Genomic DNA, 22,370 nt, shown 5'->3' with positions numbered 1-22,370 from the left:
AATTTTTACTGGATCTACATTATTCATCAATCCCACATCCTCTCCTGTAAAATCCCAAACTGCTCTTTTCACTGTGTCTCTCAGCACTTGAGGTAAATCCTCCGGATTGAACACTGGAAATGTACCAATTAACTCACTTTCTCTAGTTTCTAAAGTCATTCGATAGAAAGCATCATCATCTGGTGTCTCAAAAGCTATTCCATCTGGTGTACAGAAAATCGTGCAATTCATCTTACACAATAGGTCCCTACCTAACAGGTTCACTGGACTCGTGTCACAGACTATAAATCTGTGCATATCTGAGAATTTCCCTATCTGTACCTTCACTGGTTCAGTAAGACGTGTTCTGATCTGTGTATTGGCTACACCAACTACTTGGATTGCTTCATCCGAGAGAGGAAGATTTCTAACATCTGTTGACCTGACAGTTGATCTCGTCGCACCTGTGTCTACTAAAAAAGTAACACCTTCTTCATTTATTTTCCCATCCACAAATGGTCCTGCCTGGTCTATTTCTAGAGTTGCACCAAGTATGCACTCTTCTTCCTCTCCTCGGCACCGTCAGTAATCACCTTCAGACTCACTCCCTTCACTTTTTAACAAGTACTGCTGTACCTTGTTAGTACGTCTTGGTTTGTTTACCTGCTCATCATTGAAGAATCCCGAATCCTGACTGTACTTTTGTACCCCTCTATTCTGCGGTAAAGGTGGTTTTGGCTCTTGATTCTGCTGCTGTCTCACAACTTTCTGCTGTTGTTGCTGTTGCTGCTGGTTATTCCCTTCATTCTGCACCTGTTGATTCAAGGATTTACCCTCATTTAATGGTGGATTAGGACATTCAGACCTCCAGTGTCCCAGTTGGCCACAGTTGTGACATGGGAACTTCTTCTTCGCTTCCTCAAGACTTCCCCTTCCCTTTCCTGTAAATCTCAGGCTATTCCCTGTATTATTTCCTGGATTATTTGCCTGTTCCACTAACTGTGCTTCCTGTCTTTCTGCAACTTTCACCTGTGCCCACATTGCTTTTTCCTTCAGCTTTCTTTGCTTTGCTTCAATTTCATCACTGAAATATTTTGCATGTCTCAGAATCTCATCTACTTTCTTACTCTGCCAATCCACTGTGTGTTCACGAATTCTCTCACCAATTTCAGGTCTCAAACCATATACAAATCTGTATACAAAATGACTCAAATCCTTGTCACCCAGGTGTTCATCTCCACTGAATTGTTTAAAAGCCAGTATCAGCCTTTCGTAAAAAGCATGAACTGATTCTTTTGCTTCCTGTTGTGTTCGATCTATCTTAACCCAGTCTGTCTCTTTTGGAGGAACTTTACTCTTCAGGTATACCATCACCTGATCGTACTTCCTCATCACTTCTGGATCTGGTGCCCCTGTTCTCGGATCTCTTGGATATTCCTCACTAGGCCAACTCACAACTATTTTACACTCAGTCCACAAGTCTGCTGGAACAATTATATCAAACAGACTATTCAGGTCAACCCACAGCACTTTTGACAGTTTCACAAACCTGTCTACCTGCCTATACCACTCGACGGGCTTTTCTCTCAATCGAGGGAAATCATTCGTAAATGATAAAATATCCTGTCTGGTCCATGGAACATGTACATATCCTCCTCCAGGTATTTCTCTCATAGGAAACTGTTCCACTGGTTTCTCTTTTTCTCTCACTGGAAATGCTGAATAAGTTGTTCTATCTTCAGATTCATCTCTCTTTTTATACCACCTATCTTTCCACTTTTCTACATCACCCCATCTACGCAATAATGCCACCATTTCTTTAATCTGTCCTGTTCTACCAGAAGTATTCAAATTCTCTATATCTTTTTCTGTGAAATCCATCCTGTACGTTTTCTGCAAAGCTTTTACTTTATCAATGTCAACTCCTTGCTCATTTGCTATCGCTCTCAGTCTATCATGTGTATTTCTTGCTCTCCATGTTATGCTTTTACACATAAACAATAATTCACCATCATGGTGACTTTTCAAAATTTCTGTCGGGATTGTTCCTGTCACAAGCTCTTCTAACTCTATACGTAATTTAACCACATCAACAATTGATGCATCTTTATCTTTTTTCTGAAGAACCTTCATCCAGTCATTTAAGTCCTCAACTGTTATTTCTGTTGTCTTTCTCACTGGAACCCCTTTTCTTTGTGGTTCTAAAATTGGCATTCCTGAACTATTAGAATCACTAACATCCATTAATTCACTGCCTGTGTCATGTCTTGTTTGTCTCAGGTCATTTCTCCCTGTTCTTTTACCTGAATCTCCTGAAGGACCAGCTGAATTATTTGCAATATATGGAACTACTAGCCCATTTTCACTTATTTTCTGTCCATCAAACATAGGAATTACTGGACCTATAGTAACAGGCACTGTAACAGCTTCCATATTCATCGTTAACTCCCTAATTTTCTCAGTCAGTTCTGTTGTCGTCTTTGCTAATTGTCTGGCATTTCTGGCATTTTCCTCTCTAAAAGAATTATCACTTATTGATTCAGGTGTCATTTTTTCTTTCTCAACTGTATCTCTTATCGGAGAAACAACTGGTGTACACTCTTCCGATTCTGATCTATATGGAGGTGGTCTCTTGTACATCATGTCATTTAAAACCTCATCTTCATATTCTCCATATCTTCTCCTATCTGACTCAGAAACCCTTTCTTCTGAAGGAGCCGAAGCTTCAACTGTTCTCATAGGATATAATCCCTCTGTCATATTAGCATCTCGCCATCTTTTCATTCTATCCTGATGTGTCTCACGATCATGTCTCCTCCCAAACATGTACCTGTAGTACCCTCCAGACCTTTGCTTTTCTCGCTCATGAACTTCCTCCTCCCATTCCACTAAAGCCTCGAACTGTGTAGGTCTCGGCTTCGGGTCTAGATGTGCCATTTTTTCCCGTAAATTTCTCAACACGGCCAGATTAAATGATCCATGTTCTGGAAATGCTAAAACACCATCTTCTTTAGTATACCTAACCCAATTCTGTAACCATACACAGGTATGTAATCCATATTTCGCAACCATGAAGGATGCAGGTGTTTTCGCTGGAGGTAGCAACTCACCCTCTCTTGTTTTAACCTCTTTATCCTTACTAAACCATTTCTTAACCTTTCCAAAGAACGTCTTTTTCTTTTTCTCCTCTTGATAATACATCTTAGCTAATTCTTATTAAACTCTCTACTTTAAAAGGTTTGCAAACTTAATTTTCGTTAACGCACCAGTCCTGGGACGTCTACGTCACTAAGCAGGTCTTCCAATCCCTGCGCGACTCACACCAACGCACCAATCCTAGCGCGAACCCTTCTCTGAGTCAGTATCCAATCAGTGCGCGAACCTCTTGACGTCAGCAGCCGCTGCAGTCTCTGTCGCCTGTCTCTGTCACTTGTCTACCCCTCCTTTACAAAATCTCTCAGTAGACTTCACTTATCAAAATTTCTACAAAATCTGTTAGTTACCACATTAAAACATTTCCATTGTCTGCTTCGCTAACCACAGAATAGTAAAAGAATCTATTTCTCCAGAGTTAACAACTTTACATACATCTCATAACTGTCTCCTCCAGGACGTATCCAAAGAGTCTTACAATCAATAAATGTATATGCATTCACGCACATTCATACGAGAAAAATATAGTACATACACACAGAATCCTGCTTCTTGAAAACAGCGTACAATCTGCCTCTGCACAGAATTATAACTCACAACAACTAAGCAGCTTACCTCTGCCCAATTCTGCAAACAAGCTCAGAGAATACCTATTACTCCTCCCGCAATAAGCTTTAACGGCAATCCTTACGGATCCCTGAGACTTAAGACCAGAGTTTCACAGGAAACCTTCACTACGATACACACTCCTTATATACTAGAAAATTTCTAATAGTAACATACAATGTCACTGATTCCGAACCCAGACAATGAATGAACGCGCAACTTCTATTGTCACACGTAATTCCTTACAATCCCGTCTTTCCCGAGAGCAGCATATACCTCCCTCTGCCCTTCTACGGAACTGTTTCCAGCTTCCAAATTCCAGAAGCACTACATTTAACTCAACACGACGACTTCAACATATAGTATTAGTACATATACCAAAACATCAAAATATATCAACAATCAATAAGCTAGTTTACAAGCAATCTTATCTTATCTTATCAGATCAAGACAACCATCTAAAACCATCCTCTGCTACCAGAGAAATTGATACAGATCAGGGTGATAAAAATATACCCACTACCACAGATAGAGTAATCTCTACAGTTACACGCTCATATATTCATCATACACTAGGGCCCATTTCACTTACATATGCTCCGATACTCTACCAGCAGCAAATCTGTGGGAAGAAAACTCCTAAACACCCTGCATCTATATCTAGGCGATAGGACCAGTTTTAGTGGCTGTCCAACATAATATAAACAATCTATAACAATAATCATTAATAGTTCAATAAATGACAATGAAAGAAATAGTCAACACCATGTCTCAAAAGTTATATTGCTTTATCTAAAATTAGTCAAAGTAAATCAGAATAAATCATTTCTCATAATTACCTATTCTAACTAGTGTCAGAACGGGTCAGGACCAGTCTCTTGAAAAGTCTTTTCAGGATAAAGTCCTCAGCATCGGTCATCTGCAACGCAAGTTCACGCAGCAAGGCGACGAAAGAAAGAAGTGGGGAGAGCCCTCCCTAAGCTAACATTTTATACCATAAAATACAATGAAAACCCACATGAATAAATTGTATCACCAAGTAAAACAAGAAGGATGGGATGTATCTTGACTACATCCTGAAATCTCCGCTCAAGAAAAGTCATAATTATAAAATCCCCGGAGAAAGAATCGAGTTTTGCAACTGTTCAAATTTGCTTCCTCCGACAAACCAGCCTTTGCACAGAGTTCTCTTAAGCTCATTGTTTCCCAAGGACGAACATTTCTTTTGGAGATCCTCCAAACTTGCTGATGTCCTCCCGGAAATTTCCTTATAAGGACTGCCGACAGTTTTTCTGTTAGCTGAGCACCAGCAGGGGTCTCCCTTGATACACCAAAATTTTCTACGCCTGAACCACAGCTCAGCCAGGCTTCAAATTATTCTCGATTATTTTCATAAAGGCCTCCATAGGCCACAATAGACCATCTTTAATTGAAAAAACAAAATAAAGATTACTACATCATAATGATTAGACAGTGTTAACCCCACTAATACCCTTATGTGTATGCATTTATCTAGCTTTGCGACATATAGAGCATTAATTCAGACAGCGTTTTGTGCTCAAAATAAATAGCACACAGCAACATTTAAACATGGAAAACTTGCACGTTATTGTAAGACAAATAAAGCACAAACATGCTAACCCTTGTGTAACCTTCTCTTGTGTTAGGACAAACAGATTGGTTAATTCAACTCACTTGCACAAGACAAATAATTAGTTGTTAATTATTAATAATTAATAAAACGCATAAACATGCCAGAGCTTCAAAAGCCCCAGAATTTTCTAACAGAAAACCCTGCTCCAGCACCCGCCGCAAAGTTAAATGGCAGGATACGACCGCCATGGTGGAGGTCTCATTCTGATCTTGTGTGCTGGACTGTCACATGTATGGCGGATGGTCCCGGTCTCCACCAGGATGGCGGATGGACTGGAGTCCGTCGGCCATCCTAATGACCCCCTAAGCTGTGATTGTGCAAGAAATACAATTTTTCGACATTTATCTATAATTTGTGCATAAACAATGAAACTAAATTTAATAGTGCTCATATACCAGTCAACAAATTTTACATAATGCAGAGATGATCTTCACCGTGGTTCTCTATCCTGTGAACCTCTTGCTAAAAAAGTCTCTTGCGGTTTCCAAAGCGGGTTTAGTTGTATTGGGCTTGTCAGTTCTTTGTAAATGCCCTTTAAACTGATATGATTCTGATAAGGCTCTCCCCAAATATTTCTGCTGACGCGATTCAAACCTGTTATTAGTTTGGGGTTCTGCTCAGGACCCTGACTGGTTCTGTTCTCCTTTTTGTAGTTGTATACTCATGTTGTCTTGTCCAACCAGTTTTCTCCCAAACTTTATGACAACGAGTCTAGCTCCATTCAAGGTACTTTTTCAGCGGGGCTTGCGTAAGTCCTGTAGCCAGCCTTCTCTCCATTGCGGTCAGCCTGAATTTTGGATTTTCCCGGCCCATCGGGACCTCAACAAACCCCTAAACACTATTGACTTCCAAACAGCACTTTTAGGTTTATTCTTTAAAAAAATCATAATTCCGGTTCTACCTATTGGATTTGTGAAATTTTGGTTTTGTTATATTCATAAATATATAATCTATTTTTCTAAACCTGTGTGTAGTTTTTTGTGTTTTTTTTCATTGTGGTACTGTCTGTGTGTGTTGCACAAATACTTTACACATTGCCTCTTAAGATAAGCCTGACTGTTCTCTGCCTAGCTACCAGATGTTGAGCACAGGTTGTCTTCTAGTTTTTATCTAACCTAACCTGGCTACTATTGTGGTCCATGCTTGAACAGGGCGCATACCTCTGTCAACTGGAGACCCCCATGTCTAAAACCATGTATATGTTATGTTATGTTATCTGGGATTTATAGAGCGTGTGGCTACTCCCAGGAGTGTCCCGTTGCTGAGATAAAAACACCACAATAACAACAAACAGAGATCCGCCCTTGCCGCCGGCCTAGAGCTGGAAAAGCCAAGTTTTCAGATTCTGCCTAAAAGTTAGGAGGTCCGGGATCTGTTGCAGTGGGGGAGGCATGCTACTGCTTGAAAAGATCTTCCCCCAACCCGGGAAAGCGTTACCTTCGGAATCGAGATCAAGCGCTGGGTAGAGGACCTCAAGGTGTGCTGCGAAGTGTAAGGCTGAAATCTTACCCTTAGGTAGGGAGCACCGATCTTATGAAAAGCTTTAAAAACCAGGACTAGAGCTTTAAAATTGATTCTTTTCCACACCGGAAGCCAATGAAGTGAGGACAAAAGATTAGACGTATGCGTCCTAGGTCTAGTCAAAAAGATGGCCCTGGCCGCCATATTCTCAATAATCTGTAGTCGGCCGAGTAAGTACTCTGGAAGTCCCAAGTACAAGGAATTAACGTAGTCCAGTCTTGACAACACGAGGGCCTGGACAACTGTTTTCCTGTGGGAGACTGGAAGTAGAGGGAGAAAATTCTTCAGCATTTTCAATGTCCCGAAACAGGTGCCTGCCACTGATTGGACTTGTGCCTTCATAGAGAGGGCAGCATCCAATTGACCCCCAAGTTTTTTGCCATAGTGACATCAGACGAGGGGGGGACATGTCCTGCGTCCACCAGGTATGCCAAGCTTCATATGGACGAGAGCCGAAGAAAATAATCTCTGACTTATCAGAGTTACATTTCAATTGGTTGCGGGTGAACCAAGAAAAACCTCTGAGAGGCAGTTATTAATCCTGGTCCCATTAAATTCAAAGACCTTCTCGCATGTGAACAACAATTGAGTTTCGTCCGCTTACGACACTATTTTGGCGCCATGCTTCTCGGCGAGAAGGGCGAGGGGGACCATGCACAGGTTAAATAATGTGTGACCCCGACGTTCAGGAGGGGATTTTTGCGGTGAAAGGTGGTGTCCAGATGGTTTGAGAACGGTTATTTAAGACGGACGTAAACCATTTCAGTACCGTGCAGTAATGTTTGCACAAGCTTTTGCTTTTTTTTAGTGCTTCCATGAACCAGGGGGCAGAGGCGCTGGTAAATTTGGCCGCCTTCATGGTAGAGGGGGCAAGTTCCAGCGCCTGCAGATTCAACGAGTGCTCTAGGAAGATCACATCCTGCTCGAGATGGCCACTGAGGTGGATAGGGCGTTGGCTCAGAGCGCTCTGTATTGCCTCTGGTGAGATCAGATGAAAGGGTCTGAAACTACTGCGGGTGGGTGTTTTGCCTTGAGGGTAAAGCTTGTCAGGTTCCCTACTGATATTAAAACTTATAAGGTAGTGATCCGACCAAGTTAAAGTGAGGGGAGCCTCCATTTCAATCCATTTTGAGGAAAAGACCCGATCTAAAGTATGCCCTTTATTATGTGTGGGAAGATTAAGATAGGGGGTTAAGTTAAGAATGTCGAGGGCTTCGTAGAGCTTTATGGTTTCTGGTTCTAGAGCGTTGTCCATATGGATATTGAAATCGCCCAGAACCAAACATTGGCTGTGTTTGGGCACTATAAATGCAGTCATGTGGCTAATAGACTCCAAGAATTTCCCCAACGGTCCAGGAGGGCGATAAATCAAAGCCCCCGCGATGGACTGATGGATGGAAACAGTTAATAGGAAGCCCAGGCTCTCTGTACCTTCTAAATCCGGGATCGTTAGAGGAGTGCAGCTGAGAGAGCTCCTAAAAATTAGGGCTAATCCACCCCCCCTTCCCGTAATACGGTCCTTCCTTAAGATGTGGTAGCCCGGGAGATAGCATTGGCGATAGTGGGTTAGAGGCTTCAGTTAAACATGTTTCCATCAGAAACACCAAGTCTGGGTTGTGGTCAGTTAGCAAATCAAATATTTGAAATTCATGTTTTTTTGCGGAGCGTGTGTTTATTAGAAAAGCCTTTAGGTATTTGCCTGCATTCCCCTGCGGTATGCAGGACCTCAAAGTCCAAATCTTCGGTACACTTCTGGACCTGCAGATAACTGCCAGGAAGAAGGACTACTGTGCTGCTACATGGACTGCCACTCTGCAGGACCGCTAGTCTAAAGAAATAGCAGCCCTGCTGTGCTGTCCTGCTGCCAACTGCCCTCTTTCCTGGAGAAGAAGAAGTAGAGCTGCAACTTCATCTTGAACCCAGGACTCTTGAATGTCTCAAAGGCCTTGTCTGCTGGCCTCCTGATCTGAGCTTCAGTGACGTAAAAGACACCTATCCAGCTTCTGGACCCAGCTACAGTGAGTTCTTGATCCTCATGTTGTGCCTCTCAGATCCTCTCAGAGCCGCTCACAACAAAATTTAGCACAAGATGCCCGCCAGCCACCTCTTCACACAGAAAGCATCAAACGCTTGTGGCAGACCACTGCAAAGCCCCAGCCTGCCCCGCCACGATACTCTGCCTGATCTTCGAGCCATATCGGCCACCACCGTGATGCTATCCCTCCTCCGCCTGACCATCTCCAATACAAATGGGACGCTTGGCACAAAATTTGAGAAAGTAAAACTTCAGCAGGGATAATCTGGGACAATATCCGACCCGCACTCCATCGCGGTCGGCCTTTACTTTTGACTTTGATTCAGTGAGACGAGATAGCCGTGGTTGGCGCTTTCTGCTTTTAGTTGATATTTTACACTTTATTCTTTAAAAACTTATAACTCTGGTTCAACTGATTGGATTTCTGTTGTTTTGGTCTTGTTTTATTGATTCGATTTTACTCTATTATTCTAGCCTGGTTTGTGACCTTTTTAGTGTGGGTTTTCAATATTTTACCGTTAGAGTTGTTGCACAAATACTTCACACATTGCCTCTAAATTATGCCTAACTGCTCTGTGCTAAGCTACCAGGGGATGAGCATAGGTTAGTTTGGGGTTTTCTTGTGCCTTACTCTGACTAGGACTGTGGTTGCTGCTTGACTAGGGCTCATCCCCAGTCAACCAGTTACCCAATTTCTAACATGCAGTATAGTCACTCTGATCCTTCTGTGCAGATGAATCAATAGGGAAATTAATGAGTGAGTACATTTACTTATTACACTTATAGGACCAAAGGACATCAACAGTCATAACAGTGTAACACATATTATGCAAAGAAGAGTCTTCTTTAGACCCTCTTTTCTGTAGCAGGATAACAGTCAGGAAGTACCTCATTCATACTAGGGAGAAAATCCTAGACCACAAAAGATTTTGTGCTTTGTTCAAATTATGTCGAAGGTACAGGCTTTACCGATCCTAAGACCTTGATTTCAAACGAGAAAGTTATTTCTTCATTATCGTTTTTAAGGTGACTGTGGATTTCCCTATCAATACTTTATTGGTCAGACACCTCATTGGCATTGTTATCAGTTATCTGATTCAATGGAGTTGCAAATTTCACGTTATAAAAAAAATCAAATTAACGTATTTCTTTTACCAGGCAGGTAGTTGGGGAAATCACATCTAAACCTCAGAGAGCCTACATTCACTGAGCAGGAGGAGTCTGATGGGAGCAGGAAGTCAGGGTTGTCACCCAATCACGCATTGACATACATTAATCTACTCATGCTCTCTATAAACATAGGTGTATGACCTGCTCCCTGTGAAAGACCTCACTGGTTATTACCATGGAGGGAGGAACCTGGAGGAAGTAGACTCTACATCCTGCATGAATCCTGAGCCTCTCTTCCAGAATGGGCTGATGTACTATGCGTCACACCTGGACACCGAGAAAGATGTTTCTGATCTTCTGAAAGTGAGTCTGATCTTTCCTTATCCTGCATGCTTGACGTCCTGCTAAAATTAATGCTTTGCCTTGCCAGTGTTCTAAGGATTGTGAGTCTTCTAGTCAAGGTTCAGGACTTCTTGGTCTAAGAGACCTCTTCTGGTGAGCAATATATCCCTCTTATGGTCTGTCCAGTCTTCCTATAAATGTGAATGTTTCAATATTTATGTATTTATGTATTTACATATGTATGCATGCATGTAGTATTTATTTATTTATGATGTTTAATGATATTGAGCCTAGACACAGGAGCAGTTTGATGCTTTACATATAGCAAACAGTGCAGCGTAATTGAACAAATTAACAGTAGTGGATCACTGACAGAATATCGACCACCACAATATTAACCTACACAAATATCAGGACATAAATATAATTGTCAAAAATATCGACCTCCTATATTTATCATGGTATGTACAAAAATATCAAAAAGAAAATATTGTTGTAAAAAATATCGATGTGCAAAATATCGTTATTTTATATGTATAAAAAATAATGTAAAATTCATTAAATACATTTTGCTTCAAAACATTATTTAGATTGATTAGTAAATTTTAACAATTATAAGTAATAAGTTAACATATATAAAATATAATATATATATTTACTTAAAAACAATTAAATGATAATTTTAATTAATTGTAAAATGTTTAAAATATATAAGAAAATTATAAATACATATATACATATATATACACTTGTGACATAAAAATTAATTAAAAAGATTATATTATAAATTAAAATATTAAAATATTAAATACATTTTAAACCTACAGTTTGCAGTACATTGAGTGCAACAGTAGAGAAAGTGTTGGATAGCGAAGGGTTAAAATTTACTATTCCCAATCCAGCGAGTGCAACAGTAGGGAAAGTGTTGGATAGCGAAGGATTAAAATTTACTATTCCAACTCCAGCGAATGTAACAGTAGGTAAAGTGTTGGATAGGGAAGAGGTAAAAATTAGTATTCCCACTCCAGTGAATGCAATAGTAGGGAAAATGTTGGATAGCAAAGGGGATAAACTTACTATTCCCACTCCAGTGAGTGCAACAGTAGAGAAAGTGTTGGATAGCGGAGGGGAAAAAATTACTATTCCCACTCCAGCGAGTGCAACAGTAGGGAAAGTGTTGGATAGTGGAGGGGAAAAAATTACTATTCCCACTCGAGTAAGTGCAACAGTAGGAAAAGTGTTGGATAGCGAAGGGGTATAAATTAATATTCCCACTCCTGAGAATGCAGCAGTAGGGAAAGTGTTGGATAGCGGAGGGGTATAAATTACTATTCCCACTCCTGCGAATGCAGAAGTATGGAAAGTGTTGGATAGTGGAGGGGTAAAAATTACTTTTTCCACTGAATAGAATTCAAATTTAAAAACAAATAAAATATCAACTACAGTACAAAACATAATGAAAACAACAAAACAAAACATATATAAAAAATTAAAAAATTACAAAACATAGAAACATATTATAATGTTAAAGAAATCTAAAAATGACATACAAAGATTAATTTAAAAAAAAATAATAATAATTTACAAATACATATTTTGTTATAGAAATGATTTATAATCAAAAATATTAATTATTACATAGAATGTAATATTTATTTTCCTGCACTATAACACCCACACAATTTACAACACACATCTAAAAATGTTGAAAAAGTGTACCTCCATAATTAACACAATTAAATATCAATAAAACAAATATTATTAATTAAAAAACACATTAAAACAGATAAAAATGAATGTACTGACTAAAAGTATACCCCTATAGACCCAAAATTACAAACAAAATAAAAATAAACAATTACCAAAAATATTGAATATTAATGATCAAGTAGTTATTTATTAATTTAAACTAAATTACTTTCCACCCTCTACCCCAATAAACACCACCACACACACCTAAAACAATACCTCAATTCCCATAACTAATTTTACATTAATAAATTAATATTAATTAATAACTAATCATTAATTAATTTAAAACATTTATTTCCCACCATTTACCACTATAAACCCCACAACTCACACATCCAATTGATTACACAATTGCCACATTCAGATTTTAATTAATTAATTAGCATAAATGAATAAATAATTAATTAATTATAAATGGATTACCTCTCACCCTATTCCCCTATAAACCCCACCACCCATTTCTAAAAACATAACACAAATAATATAATTAATTATCAATTAATTAATCAATTATTAACATTTAACAACCACATTTTAAATAATTATTAATAAAATACTTCCCACAGTTAACACTATAAAATGAAATTAAATACATATTATATAAAAAATATTAATACATTTATTGAAATTAAATTACTTCCCACCCTACTCCCCTATCAACCCACGACCCACTCCTAAAAAAATGACACCATCAACATTATTACCAATTAATTGATAATAATTAACAACCAATTATTAAATAATTAATAATACATTAATTCCCACAATTAACAGTGTAAAATATTAAATAAATATTAATTAATAAAAAATAATAATTTAATTATAATTAAATGACTTCCCACCCTATTCCCCTATAAACCCACAACCCACTCCTAAACAAATGACACAAATAACATATTTACCAACTAATTTATTAAGAACAATTAACACCCAATTATTAATTATTTAATAATAAATATATTCCCACAATTAACACTATAAAATCTAAATTAAATAAATACTAATAAATGAAAATTACTATTTCAATTTTTATAATTAAATTACTTCCTACCCTATTCCCCTATAAACCCACAACCTGCTATGGAACTGAAACTCAAAATGTAATTAAAATAAAATTAATAACTACTAAAAAATTAACCATATATTAAAAAACAAAAGCAGCACTCGGACAAAAAATAAGAGTACATGCATTTAAAATACATACTAAAATACATAACATTAACTAAAAAAACAATATGTTTAACAACCAAAATTTTGCAAACTATATTAATGACTTCGATTTTTTTTTAAACGATATTTCTTACCTTAAACTCGATATTCTTGACCACGATATTCTTACTGTTGATATTTCTGTGTCCCGATATTTCAAACTCAATATTAGTGCAAGTCGAGATTTCCAACTCAAAATTCTGTCTCTCTACCGACAGTAGTAATACCTGAAAGCAGCAGTACATTTGAATTATTTGACAGGATGGTAGTAAGCGTAGTAAGCAGAGGGATAAACAAGAGGGGAGATGGGGATCAAGAGTACAATGAAGGGATAGGGTTGGGGAAGCAAACTAATTTGCTAGATGGACTTGTGAGTCATATTTCATGAAAGAGAGGAAATTAGAGTTAGGTTTTGTTGGTTTCAGGGACCTGGATTCATATATAGCAAGAATCTGGTTTGCAGTTTTGCTTTTCTTTGTTTAATGAATCTCCATGATACTTGATTTGCCTCATTTAAACCTCGCTCTCTCTCAGTGGTGTGCAATTGGCCCCTAAGGTATAGCGGCAATCTGGAGCATAGAGCCTTCTGAGATATGAAGGCTATTTTAAAGTAGCTCTATTTCCAATGGTCACCAGTTGAGTTTTACTTTTAGACGGGGTGATATGACTGGACCTTTGAAAACCAGGAATCTAGGATGGCCTTGAGAGGTGGGGATTGTGTTTTGGGATTGGCCAGCAAGGAGGGTCTTACCTCTGTAGGAAATCACTAGAGCTTGGAGAGCTGTCCTGAATTAGGAGGAGAACCTATAGCCCTTCCTCTTTAGTTTTTCACCTAGTGTACGTGATTATATTCATGAGTCTCCTTTACAACTTATGGTAAAAACCTTGCAGCATTTCGGTAACCATTCTTTCTAATATATCCAATCTCTCTTTACTGATATATACAGTTGTGGTCGCCATAAGAAGCAAAATGCTCAGACTTCACTAGTGATGTGTACAGAGGTAACACAACTTATTATTTTCACTAGTTATACCTCCTCCTGCCCCCCTAACATTTTTTTAGTTTGGTCTGTGGTCTCAGCACTTTGTTTAGCTAAATAGAGGATGTCAGGCATAGCCTGCTTTCCTCAAATCTCACACTGTAGTAATCTAGGATTTATCTGCACCAAGTTCCTCATTCTGGGTGTCTCTGGGGTCCTGATGAACTTTATTACACCCAGAATTACTGATGCCCTGTGTATCTGTAATTCAGAGGTGCAGGAATGTTGTGCCATTGTTTTGCCCTGAGTATTGAGGAGTTACTGTGGCAGTCAGTGTTTACACCCATCCTAGCTCTGGGTCATTCTCCAAAGGGGACTATTGCCGGAGGTGTGCTGTTGAAAGGCCTGGGCGAGAGGTATCAAGTGTGCAATTGTACCACATTAGTTATAACAATCAATTTAGAGCCAAGAATAGGAATTGCCAGCAAAATATGGAAGTAATGGCCACTCGAAATGAGGCCTGTATAAGACTTTTCTTTTGCTACGTTGAGCTATTAGCTGCCACCTGTTATGCCTACTTTATGCCTTTGTACACCGTTCCTCATATTTCTATTGTATAAGGGCGGGGCCACAGTAATTATGCGGCAGAAGAGGGCCAAATTATGCAGCAGGTATGGATAAACTGTTCAGCAAAAAAGGCAAATTAGGCTGCGTAATGCTCAAAATTTTGTGACAGAATTACTTCATTCTTTTGACATTTATACACTTATAGTCTGGCTAAACATTTTACCTTATTAGTGCCAATTTAACACCCAAATACAGCAATAAGCAACTGAAACGTGATCAGTCAACCTTGACAAAAGGCCTTCCAGTGTGAATGAACATGTGCTACTGTATTTTTAGTAACTTTGATTCATTTGAGCTAGAAACTATTTTGTTAGTAATCTATACAATATGCAGCGGAAGTTGGACTATGTGGCTACAGAGGCAAATTGATAATTATGTGATGCAGAATCGCATAATTCCAGTGCCCCTGCTTAGGGGTTATACCTATCACTTGTAATCAGCATGAAGTGCAGATAATTGGTGTGCCATATCACTTGTCACCGCCTTTCCCTCTGAATGGAATCCATTTACCAAACACTCCATTGCCAATTCTTCATCCACATCACTGACTGCTGGGTGTGGCCAGAGCGCTGATAATCCATGGGGAATACACATGGGATTCACCTCCTCACTCTAAGGTGGCACCCAAAGACATGAAGATCCACTGAGAGGTCCCAACTGGGATTCTAATTGCAGAATTTATGATGTCACCAGGGAAGATAAAAACGATGGACTCACCTTATGGAACAAAGGGTGTCACCACAGGTAATGACATTCATGGGGAGACCAGAGCTCAGGTTCAATTCACTAAGTGCAAGGTTATAATCATCAGAAAATGTAGTAAATGAAGACAGTCCTCCTGGGTGTAGTGTATGCAGTGTAAATGGTGTAACCAAATGATATGCCTTCTGTTTTCAGGAAATGGGTTTGAAGGTGGTGACCAACGGTGAATTCCGAAAGCCACATTTATGCCAATTTATCAACACCATTGAGTATGATGCTGATTCTCTAGGTAAGGCAACAGAAGTATTTCTTAACTGTAGGAGATCTCAACAGGAACATCAAAGTGTAATTTTTCATATGTCGAAATATAGACTTATTGTGGATCGGGAGCATCAAGCATGGGTCTTTATATGCATCACGGTTATCATTTGCAAAACCCTCTAACATAAGATTTCAGCCATTACATAATTATCTATGCCAATGTACCTCAGTCCTAGTCTTTAAATGGTGCCTGGTAGCTCAGTCCTAGGGCTACATACTTAGTTCAAATGAGGGAGCTCAGTACTGACTAGAGGAGAACATTTTTGCAGGAAAGGTTTTGCAAACGTGCAGATTTTTACCCTTAGGCAAGGTTTCAAAGTTTCCCAGTTTACCTTCACTTTCACCCAAGCAAAGCATATTTCCACATTTGCAAGAGAATTTTAAATTCAAAATAATAATTGTGGTTGTAATTGCATTTATATAGTGCTCACTACCCCTAACCCAGTTGAAAATGTATGCAGGATATTTCTCTGGAAGTGTCTGAGATTTTCTATGCACGCGTAAAATGTTGGAACTCTGTAAAGTTAATATTTTTGCCATAGAATTTAGTGAAGGTTGCAAAAAAAATTTGCTTGTGCAAACCTTCATAAAAAAATAAAATTAGCACTTACCTTAATACTGCTGCCGGCCGCCTCTTCTCCACCCTCCTTTCTGCAGCAGGAAGCTCCCAGGCTCCCAGTCTCTTCCAGTCAATCACAAAACTGCCTTACAGCAGTGTTGTAATAGGTCTGAGCGCTGTGGTTCAGCACTCAGACCTGGACTGGGAGGCTGGGCATGTTCTCCACGCAGGCTGTGCATGACAGTTTGGCCGGCCCGAGACGGCCGGTCAAACCGTCATGCGCACTTAAGGTAAGGCCACCACTCCTCCTCACTGTGATATGGGGAGGTCAGCCTCACCCGCCATAACCTACCCTGGCTTCAACTGCAAGCTGAATCCAAAAAACAAAATGATAATAACGGATCGTTATTATCAATTTATTTTTTGTATTCAGCTTGCATTTGAAGCAGTGGGGTGACGCTCCTCCTCCTTAGTGGAGGAGCCACTGCTAAAAATAACACGTTTGAATACATGGGGACGGGACAGGATGTCTAAAGGTGAGCTTCGATCAGCTGGTCAATCCTGTGGGAGGTCAAGCTCAATAATTAATAGATGTCATGATCAATTTGAACTCAGGAGAAGTGGGACCCAACGGTGGACCACAGGCTCCGCTTAGTTCATGCACACGACTACTGCCTGGTATCTACCCCTGCTAACCCACTTCTGGGACCACACACAATGACATCAACACTCCTGAATGACAATTGCCAGCACCCTGTGCATCTGCAATCCTAGCTCAGACAACGCACCTGAAGATGTCCATTTGCATGCAGGCGCTCAATCTTCTGACCTGGTCAGGCGGGATTTTAAAAATGTCTGCTAACTTTCATGGTTCCCTCCTTATAGTCAACTGATAATTTCCACCTGACCAGGATGGACGATTGGAACAATAAGAACCTGCCTGTGTGTGATGGGCATGGTACCGACTAGTAGGGGGCCTGTGTATCATCGAAAGGTGATGATATAAACTACTCAACCCAAACTATCTGTTTTGTTGGTAGATTTCACTCTCCTATATTTATGGCTTGCCATACTCACCTCCCATGATGCCATATTCCAGTTTGTCTAGGAGTGCTTCTCAAATATCAATAAAATGCCATTTTGAGGCTTTAGTTATGTTATGTCATGTCATGAGATGTTATGTTTCATGTGAGACACATTTCCATAGCATGCGCTCTGTCATTAGTAGGGCCCTCACAGTAGGGCATCTCCGAGTTCAGGCTTAGACACCTTCATATCGAGGACTCTGCCACACTTCAAAGTCTGGTTTCTGGTAGTCTCAACAGGATGATCAGTAGTGTGTGTGATATTTTGTATTATGAGGCTTTCATGATTGTTGAAATTTGGCCCGCCTAATGCTTAGTTTGCTTAATTTGCAAAAATACTAGTACCAGGGCCCAAGTAATTCCTCAGGATTCTGCTGCACTGCCCACAACTCCTACCACTGTTTCCAAATGCCAGTGCCTGTATTACCTTTTAATCATCACACTCATACGATTATAACTTTCTTGACTATTGCAGGTCATCTAATGATGCATGGATGGCCTGGAAGATCAACATCTATCATATTTTTATAGTATATTGCCATTTATATAATACTTTACTGATTTGCTCTGCTCAAATAAGGACAGGCAGTGCCACCATGTGATGGACTTTGATAAATAACTTCAGGTGTTTTAAAATAAATGTCGGTGTTGGGCACCGACATACACCAGCACAAATTAAGAAGTCTTGCACTCATACTGCTAGCCAAGCTCGCCTTCAGTGCCGGCCCTGATCCAGCTCCAGGGATGGGGTAAGAGCCAGTTTACGTGCTGGACTTTCCAAATAATAGACACAACTCTACCACACAGTTACAGTGCATATGCAAGAACTCAGAAACCACTGAGGTCTTTCAGATGAAGGGACTTTTTTTAGTGCATCCAACATGCAGGTAGGCAAACTACTCCAGAGAAACAGTCCAACATCTACTCCGAGTAAATCTCTCAATAGAAACCCAATGCAACATTTTCAAGCGGAAGGAAAATGCAGAGAGTTCATGTCACAAAAAGGGCAGAGGGCAGGTGCACCCAGGTCTGACAGGTCTTAGTCACAGGAAAACCCAGAAAACAGCTTGCTGAGCAGAAGAGGTTAGTGCCATGTGCCATTTGACAGCACACAAATAGTTGCTGGACTCCACAATAGAGGATTGGTAATGTATCTATAAAGGGTGTAATGTAGGCTTGGGCATAGTTCGTGGAGTTTTGCTACGCAGAACTCCGCGAAGCTACAAAAAAACTCTGTGAAGTTCCGCGAGTAGCGGAGTGTAGTGCAAACTGCAGTTTGTGCTGGTATTTCTGCTGCTTGGATAGAAATTCTATCGGAGCGGCAGCTAGCGCTCGCAAACTTACCGTTCGCGATCGCGAACTTACCGTTTGGGATCGTGAGTGGGAAAAAAATTCCACTGCACATCGTTAAGCGGAGTTTTCCTCACTACAGAGGAGGGGGGTCGGGGTAATATTCATGGAGAGATGGAATTTCGCACCCTTTCAGGTGAATGAGGTCGCAGGGTTTGAGCGATTGGGTTTCACCCTGCAAGAGCCAAAAGGAAGGTTGCTGACTGGTTTGGTGTGCTATAGACCCCCGGGTCTGGACACTCAGTACCAGGTATTACTCGATACCATCGCTGCTTTGACCTTGACACACTCCAGAATGTTGCTCCTAGGAGATTTTAATCTATGGGACAACGGGAGCCTAGGGAGCCATTTGCGAGATCTGCGACAAATATGTGAGAACTCTGGTCTACACCAGCTAATACAAGAACCAACCCACCGGGGAGGCCACGTGCTGGATCTCGTGTTTGCAAATCAGACTGAGACAGAATTGATCAAAATACTGCCCCAAAGTTGGCCTGACCACTTCTTAATCTACTTCAGGATCACCATACCCAAGGTCACAAATAACAATAACTGTCAAACGACCTACCGATGGGGAAGAGACTGGGCTAAATTGCCAAAAGATAGAATAGATCCACTATTCCCCAACCAGACTCTCTTTGCTCCAGGTGATTCAGTGGACAAGAACTACCACACCTACTGTAACTATATCACAAACATCCTAGATAGACATGCCCCCATGAAAAGGATTAAGTACAGGAGAAAACATTCAGCCTCTTGGTTTAGCGAGGAGCTGAAATTACTACGAAACACCTGCCGACAGGCCGAGAGGAGGTGGCGTAGATCATACTTAGAAACAGATAGGAAGTCGCTGAAATCAGTGCAGGCTCAGTATAAGCAGACCATCACCAGGTCCAAATCACTTTTCTACACCAGTTCCATTCTACAAGCACCTAATGGTACGAAGGCTCTTTTTAATATCATTAGAGACCTCTCCAGCCCTGCTTGTCTGGCCCATAAAGTGCTGACATCACAGAATTTATGCGATGAAGTCGCCACTTTCTTTGATGAAAAGATTGCCAATATTGTTGGGGGGCTCGATCTGGGTATTGCCAGTAGTCAGATATTAGATGAGGAAGCCTGGGCTGAAACATCAATTGAGCGTTTTCAACCTCTCACTGAAGAGCTCTTTAACAGTATCGCTCAGGATGTGTCCTCTGGGTCCACCTTAGATCCCCTTCCTCACAGGATCTGGAAGGAGTATGGTATAGGCACAAAAGTGAGGGTAGAGGCTGATTAGATCCGCACCCAACAAATATCAGTGGTTACCGTAATTAGTGGAGGATAGTGCATGAAACCAGAGAGTACTCCCCTCTTTACTCTCAACAATGCAGGATAAAATCCTACATCAACATACATAAAACGCAAAAGGTTCAGCACTATACACTATCGTACAACAACGACAACAATCGCTTGATAACAGAGCATGTGACACAAAGTGTAAAGATTTTCTTCTTTATTGCTCTTGGATGGAGATTTCTTGTATTTCACATTTCATGTTCACATAGCCGTAGCCAACGCGTTTCGTCTCACACGAGACTTCTTCAGGGCTACCAAAAAAACATACATGAAAAGTTCTCAGATTTTCTTTTTTATGATAATTTCTCCAAACATATTATAAAAAATATACTGTTTCTTTAAAAACCAAAGTACCTCTAGCAATTCTTCATTTACTTCAACAATTTTAAGACAAAAAGAAGACCTAAGCATTAGATCACAGGAAAAAAACTTTTTTGTAATAAAATATGTATACCTTGCATCATAGACTTCCCACATTATTGGCTTCATAGATGCACGAGTAGTTCCCTACAGACACCGATGTGTGATGTCATATTTTAACTTCAAAACTTTCATTTATTCAATTTCTATTGGGCCTTGTAAGGGATACCCATTAGAGACATGCATAATATTCAAATTCCATTAGGCCTAATCTGGCTCATCACAAGTTATCACAGAAATATTACCAAGGACATTCTATTGACAAGTGAACACTCCGTATTTCATGATATGTCAATTTCATATAGCATTAAAAATTATTACTATAAAAATTATTACTATAAAAAGAGCGACAAATATAGATAAAAAATCGCTGTTTTATATCCAAACCATACATATATTGCATACCTCAAATGTGTCATGTATACGGTTCTTCTTTAATTGGAAATTCCTATGATATGGATTCAGCGATGAACACTTTTCTAAGTCACACAATGTTCTAAAAAAATATATATATACAGAATCATAATATCAATCCCAATATTTCTTTTTGGCAAATATCATAACGGAAATGGAAATGATTTAACTGACGCCTGGAAACCTGTTGAGATGTCCATGGACTAATAATCATTTTTATCATATTCTGAACCATACAATATATCACACATTAATATTATTGGCATCATTTCCGTCACATGTGCATTCAAACACTATGATACAAACAGTGTAGCAGTATGGTATAGCCGCATAAAAAATCATTATTATATTTAAGACTTAGACACATAATAAGATCTAGACAGATATTAATAATTTAGTAATGATATCACTTTAATCCTACAAATGATTTAATATGTATGTCCATACAAACATGGACATACATATTAAAGTCCCTGTCGAGTTACCTTGAGGAAAACCATCTACTGGACAGGGATCAGTTTGGGTTCCGCCCAGGTCATGGGACGGAAACCGCTTTGGCAACCGTGTTGGACAAGTTGCGAATGCGAGCCGACAATGGTGATACCTCGGTGTTGGTATTACTGGATATGTCGGCTGCATTCGAAACGGTTAGCCACGCAGTGCTGATAGGAGGGTTGGAGAGACTGGGGGTGAAATGCCGCGCCTTGAAATGGATGCAATCGTACTTGTCACATAGACTACAGGTTGTAACCGTGGCACCATTTGCCTCCCCTAAGTCCCTGGTTTGCCATAGAGTGCCTCAGGGCTCGGCAATAAGCCCTATCCTTTTTAATATATACTTACGCCCCCTGAATCCCATCATAAAATCATATGGGATTGATTTGGTTAATTACGCCAATGACACCCAACTGGTGTTTTCCCTGGAAGGGAAGCACGCGGTGTCCATGGATACCTTCCAGGAATTCATGCGTCAGGTTTCTGGCTGGCTTAAAGCAAGTTCTTTGCAGCTCAATGGATGGAAAACGGAGCTGTTATACTGCTCTGCAGCAAGACTGTCAAAGCTCCTACCATGTGAGTTTAGACTCACGCTGCAGGACGACCCCCTGGTGCCAGCTAAAAAAGTACGCAACCTGGGTGTCATGGTGGATGAAGATCTTCAAATGCTGTCACAGGCTAATAAAACGATCAGTGTGTGCTTTGCCTTGCTAAAAGC

The 22,370-nt window shown here is 40.0% G+C and overlaps 1 protein-coding gene across 1 annotated transcript in view; it reads left to right on the top strand.

Moving 5' to 3' along the window:
• The window catches only part of LOC146812902 (alpha-2-macroglobulin-like), a 237,564-nt gene that overhangs the window by 168,567 nt on the left and 46,627 nt on the right, over positions 1-22,370 (top strand). The window contains exons 16-17 of the mRNA XM_085619972.1: positions 10,251-10,421; positions 15,866-15,959. Coding sequence (XP_085476098.1) covers positions 10,251-10,421; positions 15,866-15,959 — 265 coding nt within the window. The remainder of the gene's footprint in view (positions 1-10,250; positions 10,422-15,865; positions 15,960-22,370) is intronic.

Source organism: Triturus cristatus, chromosome 7 (genome assembly GCF_964204655.1).
Source record: "Triturus cristatus chromosome 7, aTriCri1.1, whole genome shotgun sequence".
Lineage (NCBI taxonomy): Eukaryota > Metazoa > Chordata > Amphibia > Caudata > Salamandridae > Triturus > Triturus cristatus.
Note: the sequence above shows the minus strand (reverse complement) of the source record. Positions and strands in the feature narration are given on the sequence as shown.